Raw genomic sequence first — 12103 nt, forward strand, 5'->3', positions numbered from 1 at the left:
GAAGTAAATCCGAGCTGATCATGATGTTTTGCAGAGGCCAAAGGTTCAGAGGCCCCTCGGGGTAAACGCGCTGGTTTACCGTGCTTCTTTTGTCCTTCCCAGCCAGCAATAGAGGAAAGAGTGTTCACTGCCTCGGGCAATGCTCCCAGTCCTCCTGGCAGCCACCGTAGGGTGCAACAAATTTAATTAGTAACAATACAAGAATCATTAAATAACGTCAGTAATGAATTGCAGACGTTACTGTGCTGCTTTTTACCCGCAAGGATCCCAGCATCAAAAGCCTCAGTGGCTACTACATCCCATTGCCCAGGGAGGCTGAGCTGGTGCAAATGAACCTGTTGAGGTGAGCAAACCCCGCAGGGAGCAGACTCTGGCTCTGATGCACTTCCAGGTGTCCCCGGGCAGCCGGGGACGCAGATGCCATGTCAGCCACCCAGGGATTAATCACTGCAGCTTGCGTGGGTGCACCTGGCACTGCTTTAGGGCCACCCTCCTGTCTTGGGGCATTTTTTTCCTTACAAAAATAAGCTGCCTTTCTCATTTACTTCCTCTTTGCTCATTGCCTCCAAGCTCCCCTGATGCTGTCTTACAGTCTTTCCCAATTTTCCACTCTCCTCCCATTTCTCACCCATCTGATGGCTCTGTCCACCCTCTCCAAACCCTGTGCCTGTCCTAGGGCCATGGTGACACACACAGAGTCCTACCCTGGAGATCTCCATTCCCAGGGTCAGAATATTACAGGTAAAATGAACAATAGAGTAGCAGGAAATTCCTCCTCCACATCAGCATGTCCCAGGGGATGCAATCCACCGATTCACCCTTGGGTGTAATGCATTGGGACAGCTTCGTGCTTCGGTCAACACCCAGGCTTGACTCCATCTTTCCGACAGCAGAGGGTGCCCGGGAACCGGGAACGCTGCACCGGAGACGTTTCCTGGGGCTGGGCAATTCCCCCAGGGTTCGCGCAGCCGGGAATTCTGTGTCAGCATAAAAGACACCAGAGGCCAGACACTGCACCCACTGCACATCGCAGTGAAGTACCGAGTTACACACACGGTTTTTCAAGTCTCCAGAGAGGGAAAAGAGATGAGAAAGGGAATGTTTCCAGCCCTTACGAGTTTCCTTGATTTATCAGATTCCTGTTGCACAGTTTGTTATGCAGTTCCTTGGGAAGCAGAATTCTGTGGGTATAGGCAGGGGGGTATAGATGGGGGATAGGGATGGTGACTGGGTCTGCTGTTGTCGTCCTAGTGACACTAGGGAGAGATATAAATAAATAAACGTTTGGGTTTTGTTTTGTTTTGTTTTGTTTTTGTTTTGTTTTGTTTTTGTTTTTTTGTTTTAAGTGAGAAAAAACTGAGCTGTGAACACCCCTGGTATTACTTTGAAATCAGTCACCAAACTGCTCTCAGCCAACTCCACACAGAGCAGGATTATCCATCCAGGTCCCTGCTCTCACAGTGCTGTGAGTGGAGGCCGTGGGGGTTTGTGCTCCTCTGACCCACTCTTCCTCCTCTGGCTACTGCTGCCCCTTGCTTGAGATGGGGTAGCTATGGAATAGGGGCATATTGGGCAGGATAAACCCAGCAGCCTGTCTGACAGCCTGCTCTGCTCTGGGGACACATAAACCTGGTGAATTGCTGCTGTGTGACCCCGTGCTGAGCCCAACAGAGCGATGCTGCTTAATTGGAGCTTTTAATGTGTCGTGGAGCTGGTGCGTGTTCCAAGGAGCCGCCGGGGCCGGAGGATGCTTAGGACCCAGGGGAAGCGCTGTGGAGCCTGCCTGGCTGGGCTTGGAACCGCTCCTGCCTCCCCGGCCAGGACTTCTCAGGTGTCCCGATACGCGGAGCTGTGCGAGGCCAGTGGGGCCCTCCCGGCAGCTGCTCCTGCCCCACGTCCGTGCCCATGCTCCGGGCCCCCTGGGCACCCATGTGCTGGCCCGGGGACGCCTTGGCACCATGAATGACCAGTACCACCGAGCCGCCCGGGACGGCTACCTGGATCTCCTGAAGGAAGCCACCAAGAAGGACCTGAACTCGCCCGATGAGGATGGCATGACCCCGACCCTATGGGCCGCCTACCACGGCAACCTGGACGCCCTGCGCCTTATTGTCAGCAGAGGGTGAGTGCTGGCCAGGGCACGGGGCTGCTCTAAGGAGCAGAGTAGCTGGGACCCCCTTCTTCCCCCTTCTCTGCTCACAGGTCAGTGTGCCTCACAAAATTATGGCTTCTTTCTATAAGACCCCTACTCCTGTCCTCCCTGCTGTTACTTTTCTTTGTTTGTGGTGCTTTGAATCTAATCCAACACTCCTCATAACTGCTCTGTGTTTTCCCAGCTCCTCTGACCCTTTAAGTGCTCCTGCCCCCAACCTGCTTGCAGCAACCTGGGTAGGGATGAGTTCACCTTTCCAAGTGCTTTGTAATCTTTTACAGGTCCTGTAAGGATAAACACATTGTGTTGCTGAAAAAAGCCCTTTTAAGTGAGGAGGTAGAGAAAATAACTGCTCCCTCTGTCCCAAGAATGCTCGCAGAGGGATGTATGCAGTGCCAGCTGGCAGTGGCTGGCACTTGTCTGTTTTACCCAAAGCAAGGTCTCAGTATGTGACCCCTGGGCAGCTTGTTGTACACTTGGAGGCCAGGAAATACAGGTTTTCCAAGAGCAGATTTCTTTAAGCCCAGTCTCCCCCACAGGGCCTGCTCCATACTGGTCTGTGTCTCTGTACCTCACCCTGGGCTTCCTAAATGTGGATATGGTGGAGAGGTGGGAGTGGTATTAAGGGGACTTGTCAGACTGGAGGGGATTTACACCTTGGTGTTGGGGGAACCACACAAGGTTTGTGCTAAAGCAAGACCTGCCATTCCTAGCTCCCTCTGGGGCAGTCTGTGACACTCCAGTTCTTATTAACCCCCCAAAGACATGGCCCAGTGCTTCCTTCTGCTCCAGTAGCTCTTCTGAGCACCTCTTTTAAAGCCATCCAAGCTGGAGTGGTTTCTGCCTTGTCTTGAGAGATTGGTGGTGCTGATTTTGATTTTTGTATTTCTAATATTATGGGATGGTACTGAGGTCAGCAGCCTGGATGGATGTCACACCTCCTTGGAAGGGCTTTACTTCTCCATGTTGGGCTTGGTGGGCCTGTCAGTTCCCATGCAGGGATTTGTTGTCCACCCTGGGCTGTGTTAGAGCTCTTGTACCTGACCAGCCACATTTCCACTGCACCCGTTCCTGGGCTTTTGCCATTTCCTGATATTCTGGTTTGCTTGTGCAAAACATTCAGCCAGCTGTGCTCACAGGCAGAGCTCCTCCATCCATTCTTGTCCTTTCATTATAAATAATTTCCTTTCGGATCCTGAACTGAAGGCTGTGTACAGAGTTGCTTTGAGAAATCCTGATGGAGTAGGAGTGTGTTCAGGAAAAGATTATTTCTGAGTGTGGAAGGGAGTGAGCAAGACAGTGCTCCAAGTGGAGCATCCTGAGAGGGTCCTGGGCTGAGAGCCCTGGGATGCTTCCCTGGGTGGGGTTCTGTGACTCCCTGTGTATTCCAGGAAAGACTCTGCTCAGCAAAAACCTGTCCAGAGCTCCTGTCAGGACAGGAATTGCTAGCTAGGGCCAGAGAGACATGGGAGGAATGCTCAGGGGATGAGAGCATGAAGTTAAAAATTGTTCCAATTACTCTTTGATGGCCAAAAAGTCAACCTGGAAGGCCCAAGTGATGGATGAATGCCCCTCCAGAAAGGCAAAGCCTTTTGGACTGACTTTATAATCTCTTTATATCACTGTACCTCCTCATATTGCTCATCTCCATCACAGGGCACCCTGCAGCACCACTGCCTGCCCTGCCAACCCCCATCTAAGCCAGCAGTTTCTGCCTCTCCACAAAGCCCAAGGGCTGCTTTTGTAAACTCACATTGGATTAAAAGGTCCTTGTGGGCTCAAATCGTGTTCGAGTGCAGCTTGGCTGCTGTTTAATTAACAACCTAATATACGTTTGTTCCTGACAAGGAAAATAGCCTGGCAAAAGCCCAGTGCCCTTTACATGATGGATGGTGGAGCAAGGTGTGTGGCTGTGGGACTGCAGGATGTGTTTGCATTTGTGCATTCATCTCCATGTGTCAGATCCTTGCCCAGGGCCACAGAGAGACCAGTAAAGAGCTTGGCATGGAGGCAGGCACACCCCTGCTCCTTGGAGCTGGCTTTGGGTCTGCCAAAGGCAGGAAAGCCCCAGCCTGGGGACAAGGGTGCCAGAGAGGTGGAATTGTGCAAGACCCAGGAGAGCCTGAGGGCAGACCCTGTAATTTTCTGCCAGTGCCCAGGATGATGTGCCACAGTATTTAAGCTTTGTTCAGAAAGGATACTTAATGCTGTGTTATATATGTTACTATTACACCTGCACTATAACCACTCTGAGGCAAGAGGGAGGACCCCAGAGCATCCCAAAATGTCAGAGAATTGCTCTCTGGCCTCTGCTGCTAAAATATTCCTCCTTTGGTTCGGAGAGCCCTGCACTACGAGGTGGGAGTGTGGAACTATGGGATGGAGCAGTGTCTCGGGGCGTGGAGGCTTTGGGGCTGGGCTGGCTCCTTGCAGGGCCTGAGGAGGCTGGTGAGCCTCCCTCTGGGTTGCACAGGGATGTCAAAGCACACAGGATGATGGGGAGTCCTGGGACAGCAAGAAACATCAAAATCTCCTTGCCAGTGCTGGGCAGTGGCACCAGTGCCCAAACAAGATGGGACATTGAGTGCTATGAAATGCCCTTTGAGGGTGGCCAGAGGAACCCTGAGAAAGCAGGGCTGTGGAGGGGGTTCCTGGGAGCCAAAATCATGGCTCTAATGGTTGTGTCAGGCTGATGGACACATGTAGGCTCTATCATCAGTGAAGGAGCCTCATCCACATGTGTTCAGCAGATTGTGGTGTGAGGCTGGAACAAGGAGGGGGAAAGAAATCCTTTGGTAGATCCTTGAGGGAAGCTTGTTGCCCCAACCGACATGGAAGGGATAATGAAATAGGCTTACTGTGCTGCCCCTACCAGCTGGTGATGTGTCTGTGCCTCTGTGCACCCTTTGCAACAGACAGAGAGAGGGTTTGGGATGGAGGGATCAGCAGTGGCTCATCCTTCTTGTTTGCCACACAAAAAGCCTTTTTCTTCCTCCTGGCTGGGCTCCAGTGAGGAAAACAAACTCAATTAACATGATGGCTGGGCAGAGGCAGGCAAGCTGGCATTTAGCATTGCAGCTTTTCAGACACAGTAATTCTTCAGTGTGTTTCATTAGGCACTGCTGTGGCAGTGGCAGGCACCAGTCCAGCTCCAGTTATAGGCAGGTCTGGGGGCCTTGGCTGGGATCAGCCAGGACTTGCTTGCAGTGGACAGCAGGAGAAGTGAGGATGTGTCTGCAGGTTCTCGCTCACCAGAGCTGGTCCTCATTTTCCCTTCTTACAAAAACAGGGGGCACAGATACTTTGGATGTCAGTGGCAGAGGGGACGGGTGGCTCAGCCATGGTTTGGGGCTGACGGTGGCTCCTGACATCAGCCAGGCTGCTCGAGGGCATCACATCAGCCCAGCCGGGCAGGGCTGCAGGGGAGGTTGCAGCAAAGGCACGTGAAGGTGATGTGAGGATGATGTGAGGGTGATGTGCACCCTCTGCACCCACAGGGCTGGAGGCCACGTGGGAGCCGGGGCAGCCTGGCTGTGTTGGTGGGGACCTTCCCAGGGTGACAACCTGCCGGGAAGGCAAAGGAGCAGGGTGGGGCTCTGTTGCAGCTTCGTGGCTTCCGGCACCTGAGCTGGCTGCTGGCAGTGAGGGTGAGCCCTGGGCACGTTGAGGTGCTGAACCAGGAGACATGGCCCTGGGCACTGCCCCAGCATGAGCAGCCACCTGGACAGGAACTGCCAGCCTGGCTTTCTGCTGGGACAAGAGGCAGAGAGCCCTGACATGACCCTCATCTACAGCATCTCTGCTGGATTTTTGGGGATTTGAGCCTGAAGGACAATTGAATTCTCAGGCTACCACAACCTGGGGAAAACTTGGTGTACAGGACCTAAAGCTCTGCTCTGAGCCCAAAACCTCATCTTTTCTGCTCTTTTCTAGGCTTTGCTTGGGTCATTGCCCTGACTGACTATGCTGAAGGTAGTGGGGGATTGTTTCTCAAGCCATAAATTATTTTTTTCATTCTTCCTTTATCCAAAACCATTTTATGGGAGCAGAGACACTCTGCACCCAGTTGGTTCCTCATCTGAGGGCCCGATACCTCACACACACCCATGAGCCAAGGGTGAGCCAGCCCTTTGCTATCAGAGGAACTTCACACATGTGGCCAGGGAAGAGCATATGTAAGTGCCACTGAATTCCCCAGCTAATTGGAATCCTATGGGAAAAGCAGAGGGCAAAAACCAGCAGGAAGGGAGTGAGCATGCATGTCATGGTGCAAACACAGTGACTCAAGAGATGCACATGTCCACATAAGGGGCCCAATTAACAGTGTTTTAATAATGATTATTACAGGAGTTGACTAAGTGCTCAAAAACGCTTTGAAGCTGAGAAGTGCTGCACTTTACACCTGTTATTAAAATATGTTCCCACTTAGTGGAACCTGCAGTCAGCATCTCCTCATGTGCAGCACCCTGGAGGTGAAGTTTTGCTCAGACAGACACCTGCCAGAGGGAGGGCCTCATGTTTATTATCTGAGTTGAATCAAACGTCTCTACTTTGCAAGTCACCGTTCTTCTTTCCTTCTGGTGCATTTTTAGCGCCTGAGGCAGACATTTACGGGGCAGAGGGTCTGGGATATCTAATTTTGCTCTCATACTCTTCTTTCTAGACAGTGGAAATGACCAGGAAAAGCTGGTTTTGATGTTCTTTCCCCTCACTCTCTGAGGAAAGTAGACTTTCACATATGAAACCACCAAGAGCTCCCTGATTTGCCCTGTGCACCCTGAACCAGACAGACCTGAGAATAGGCTCCAAAAGGTACTTGATGGATTGAGCATCCACACACTTAGTTTAGGGGGCAAGACTGTTTCCAGTGAGTCCACTGCTCAGTCACTGTCCACATCATGAGTCCACATACACACTGGGACCCTTGGGGTGCCCTGGCTCACCTGCCCACACATGCCAGGCACACAAGTGCTCTTTCAGAGCACACAAAACAAACCAACAGCCCTTCATGCACTGGAGTCTCTCCACCAGTACCAGCAGTTCCATGTGGAACAGGTTCACTGGCTCTTTAAATCCAGCTCCATCAATAATTTACTCCTCTCTTGCAATTCATCAAATATTTATCCTCCCCATGCATTTCCCAGCCTGGACATGTCACTACGAGGGTAGAAGCAAGGGCTGGGGAATTACTGCTCCTGGAAACTCGGCATTGCCAGAGTACTATCAGATCCCTTCTCTCCTTTTCTTGGCTTCATGGCTTCTCAACCCTGTGATCTCCTGCCTTCCCCCTCTTCATCACCCATCTTTGAAACCTTTTTCTCCTTCTATAAGAGATGTCAAAGGCTTTGGCTCAAAAGTCCTGAAGGGTTTGTGGGTTTTTTGGTCTTACAGAGTTTCAAACCTATTGATTAACTTGCTGAATTTGCCAATGAGCTCAAGGTTGTACTTACTATGTTTCTGTAAATTTAGTGAAAACATGTTTATGATGGAGTTTGCTGTTCATGCTCTCACAGAGAAAGCTGAGTGCACCTCATAGCAGCTTTCAGGGAGTGAAGTTAGGAAGTTCATGCTCTGGGTGCAAATAATCTCCAGCTTAACCTCTGGACAGGCTTTATTGCTTTTCTAAAGCCTAAGGATTGCAAACTTGGCATTACACTGACTGGGCAGTTCCTCTCTGCTGTCTCTGCTGCCCCTTGGACAGTGTTCCAAGCAGGCAGTGGGGTCCCTATGTGGGGATGAATGTGCTGGATGAGGCTGTTTCTGGGGTTTGGGCATTTGCATAAAGTGATGAAGGTGCAAAGCAGCAGGATAAAGAAGTCCCTCTGCTCCTGTGGTCTCCTGCTCCTTCTCCGGAGAAGTTTTTGGACTCTTTGAAGTCAGACAAGCCATAGCTCAGAGCTCATGGGATTTGGGAGAGGGTTCTGGGCTCTGCTGCTCCCAGTTCTTGTCAACACAGACCCTAAAGCAGCGAGGAGTTAAGTAACCTTTGCTGAAGGTCTCAAGTGTGCATTTAAGGAGTTGGACCTGATGATCCTTGATGGAGTCACTTTCAACTCTATGATTTGCCTTCTGCACTCCTGGTGTCACCATGGACTGGAGCTGAGGTTTGTGTGGAGGAGGAACAGTGCTGGATTCCTCTGGAGCTCACTGAAAGGGTGGTGTGGGAACAGGCAGGAGCTGTGCTGAGCCAGAGCTCTGCCAGAGCCCTGCTGCCCACAAGGAGTTGCTCCTGAGGGTGGTGGAGCTGCCCAGCCTTAATAAAAGGCTTTGCCATATCCATGTGCACGGAGGGAGAGTGCTCTGTTGACAGATACTGCTGCTGGCTGCATATCATTAGCACACAGCTCGGGAGAGGGCTGGTGCCAGCAGGGGTGTGAACTCTCTCTCGTTTCACCTGAGCACAAATACAGAGGAATGTCGGGAGGACAGACTTCCCTTGAATCCCAGGTTTGTGTTTGTCCTGGCACAGGAGGCAGGAGATGCAGGCAAGTAGTTGTGTCCTGCCAGCAGCTTGCTGGGGCAGGGGCTGGCACAGTGTGAATGGAGATGCCACTGGCAGTGTCCAGCTCCTGAGGAGTGCAGAAACCTAATCTGCACTTTCTCTGAAACTGGATTCTCTGGATGTGCTAATACCAGCGTGCTTCCAGCTGTGCTATCGAGACCAAGCATGGTACAGCAAAATCTCCCTCAAAACCCCAATGCAAAAGCCAATGACAGCAAAATCACTCTTATCCTCTCCTGCCAACATTCCTCTTTGTGCCACAGATTTCCTCAGGTGCCAAGGAACAGCTGGGTGGGAAGGTATGGCAGCTGGGGGGTTTCAGAACCATTGCTGAGGATGGATGGGATCCCAAGGTGTCCTACCCAGGATATGGCAGACAAAGAGGCATTTTGGCATATGCCGCCACAGAGTCTGAATGAAGCCAAGTTCTGAAGGCAGACTCTGACTAGAATTTAATGGCATATTTGAGATTTGAAATTTTACAACAAGCTTAAGGTCAGAGATGGAATTAGACCCTTTATCTCAGTTCTGGGCTATCCAGAACCTGACTTGCCTTTCTCCAGAAGTTGGTTTGATGTGGGAACACATTTTTCTTGAGACCTAAATCCAAGTCACATTGCCACAGCCTTGCATGTGGGGAATGTGATTCCATGTCAGTAGTACACCCCTCCAGAAAATCCCTTTAAAATTAAGTTGCAGGAACCTTAGGTGCATAACTTGATATTTCAAGCAAGGAGGCAACATTTCATGGTTCTGATTTGTCCCTGCACAGCTGGGAATGTCTCAGTGAAGTCTGTCATCAATCCCTGCATGCTAAACAGTTGATTTTCTTGCTGCCTAGGGGTGATCCAGACAAATGTGACATCTGGGGGAACACCCCCCTCCACCTGGCAGCAGCCAACGGCCACCTGAACTGCCTCTCCTTCCTCATCTCCTTTGGGGCCAACATCTGGTGCCTGGACAATGACTATCACACCCCACTGGACATGGCAGCCATGAAGGGGCACATGGAGTGTGTGCGGTACCTGGACTCGATTGCTGCCAAGCAGAGCAACCTCAACCCCAAGCTGGTGAGCAAACTGAAGGACAAGGCCTTTCGGGATGCAGAGAGGAGGATTAAGGACTGTGTGAAGCTGCAGAAGAAGCACCACGAAAGGATGGAGAAACGGTACAGAAAGGAGATGTCAGATAATTCGGATACCATGAGCTTTTCCAGCTATTCCAGCAGCACCTTAAGCAAGAAGTTCCAGCACATGTCTATGGTAACTTCCCTGCCATATTCACAAGCCACCATCCATGGCACAGCCAAGGGAAAGACGAAAATACAAAAGAAATTAGAGAAGAAGAAGCAGGTGGACGGGACATTCAAGATCTACGAGGATGGCAGGAAAAGCGTGCGGTCTCTGTCTGGTCTGCAGCTGGGCAATGATGTCATGTTTGTGAAGCAGGGCACGTACGCCAGCCCGAAGGAGTGGACGCGCCGCAATATCCGCGACATGTTCCTCACGGATGAAGACACCGTCTCCCGTGCCATAAGTGACCCAGGTTTGCACATGGACTCGGCCCACTCCGAGGTCAGCACTGACTCCGGACATGACTCCTTGTTCAACCGCCCCGGGCTGGGCACCATGGTGTTCCGGCGCAACTACGTGAGCAGCGGGCTCTTCGGGATCGGCCGCGAGGATGGGGCCGCGCTGGGGGAGGACGGCGCCGACGGGATGGGCGTCAGACTGCGGAGCCGCCTGCAGCGCTCGCCAAGTCTCAACGACAGCATTGGCAGTGCCAACAGCCTGCAGGAGAGGAACGCCGAGGAGCTGCCCTGGGATGAGGTGGAGCTGGGTTTAGATGATGACGATGAACCAGACACCAGCCCCTTGGAAACTTTTCTGGCTTCCCTGCACATGTTTGAATTCATCTCCATCCTGAAGAAGGAAAAGATTGACTTGGAGGCCCTCATGCTGTGTTCAGACCATGACCTGAAGAGCATCAATATCCCTTTGGGCCCCAGGAAAAAGATTGTGGATGCCATCCAGAGGAGACGACAAACACTGGAGAAGCCAGATGTCATTGTAGACACTGAACTGTAAGTGGGAGATGGGGTGTCTGAGGGGTTAAACCCTTCAGCAGGTACAGAAGTGGATAATGTAAGGTCTTTTTTTTTCAACCTGCTTTGGAAGAGTAGGAGTCCAGGTAACCTCAGCACTTCTGTGTGTGGGCAAATTCCTGCTCATGTGGAAAGGATGAGCATTTGGAGAGGTGGCAATAGTGTTAGTTCATTACTCAACAACCTTAATGTAACTGGGCAGGACGTGAAGCCCTTGTTTTGTTTCATAACCCATTTGAATGCAGACTGCTTTGTGGTCTGATGCTTCTCAGTCCATGTAGCTGAGATTTTTAACCACGCTTAGGCTTGTATTGACTCTTCACCTTTTGAAGACATTAGGAAATCAACCGCAATTCCTGGTGGGACCAGGCTGATGGCAGTGCCAGGTGGCTTTGGGAATCCTTCCCCAAATGCTTGAGATCTTACTCAGGCCTCTGAAGATTGCATATCTGGGTTGGAGTTGTTGCTGTTTTATGGTGTTTCCAGAGTTTGGTTGTAGGGTTAAAGGACTGTATCTGTCAGAGAGGAGAAGGGAAGGCCACATGCACTGACACTCCAATTCACTGTGTTGTTTGGGCTTCTCAGCCTTCAGATATCTGTGTGCTGCTTTTACAGCCTTTCAGTGCAGCTTGTTCTTGGATCCTCATGGTGCTGATAGATTTTTCTCTTTTCCTTTGCAGATAGCAGCAGCATCTTTTTTTTTTTTTTTTTTTTTTTTTAATGCTCAAGAAACAAACCCAGTTCTAAGTTGCCAGAAAACACAAGCCAGAGACTCCCTTTCTGGGGCAGCTGAAAGCTACAGCCATCCCCACCAGTCCCACAGGACTACTCCCTCACTTTGCTCCCTGTCTGTGCGATGCTCCCGGGTGGTTCCTGGCACAGAGGGATGACAGCTGAGAGTGGACCAGGCAGCTCCAACCTGCCAGTCTTCAAGGGACCATGGTCTCCCACTCACTGGAGGAAGGAGTGAGCTGCACAGATGGCTGGGACACTGCTGTCACAGGCTGTGAGACCACACCAAGCCATGAACGGAAGGAGATAACGTGATATTTTCAAAGGGACACAAAATAAATAATTACAATCTATTCTTCCCTGAGCAAGTGGTTGTTTTGGGGTTTGGGCTTGAGGAGCAGAGGGTTTAGGAATTCTGCTCTCTCTTCTGGTTCTCCTTTGGTGAGAAGCATCATCCTGTCTGGTGCTATATTTTTGGAAGGGAGTTCTGATGGCCATGGTCTCAGTCTGAGATGTGCCAGCCATGACTTTAGCCAGCTGGTGCCCAACAGGTCTGTGAGTCTGGTCAGTGCTGTCTTGAGGGCAAAATCAAGAATGAAGATGTTGCTTCGGA

At 51.2% G+C, this 12103-nt stretch overlaps 1 protein-coding gene across 2 annotated transcripts; it reads left to right on the forward strand.

The window, feature by feature from the left end:
- The first annotated feature begins 1827 nt into the window (after positions 1-1827).
- Positions 1828-11817, forward strand: USH1G (USH1 protein network component sans). Of its 2 annotated transcripts, XM_077188278.1 has the most exons (3): positions 1828-2122; positions 9496-10737; positions 11439-11817. In XM_077188278.1, exons 1-3 carry the CDS (start codon positions 1959-1961, stop codon positions 11440-11442), a joined length of 1410 nt encoding a protein of 469 aa, XP_077044393.1. In that variant the 5' UTR covers positions 1828-1958; the 3' UTR covers positions 11443-11817. The 2 variants fall into 2 exon arrangements, with proteins under 2 accessions (XP_077044393.1, XP_054501303.1); XM_054645328.2 differs by lacking the exon at positions 11439-11817 and having other exon boundaries at positions 9496-10741.
- The last annotated feature ends 286 nt before the right edge of the window (positions 11818-12103 follow it).

Source organism: Agelaius phoeniceus, chromosome 19 (assembly GCF_051311805.1).
Source record: "Agelaius phoeniceus isolate bAgePho1 chromosome 19, bAgePho1.hap1, whole genome shotgun sequence".
Taxonomy (NCBI): Eukaryota; Metazoa; Chordata; class Aves; order Passeriformes; family Icteridae; genus Agelaius; species Agelaius phoeniceus.

Excerpts from the sequence above, each read along its gene's own strand:
- USH1G (XM_077188278.1), top strand. The coding sequence starts at position 1,959 with ATGAATGACCAGTACCACCGAGCCGCCCGGGACGGCTACCTGGATCTC. Across the intron at positions 2,123-9,495 it reads CGCCTTATTGTCAGCAGAGG|GGGTGATCCAGACAAATGTG; the intron begins GTGAGTGCTGGC and ends CTTGCTGCCTAG.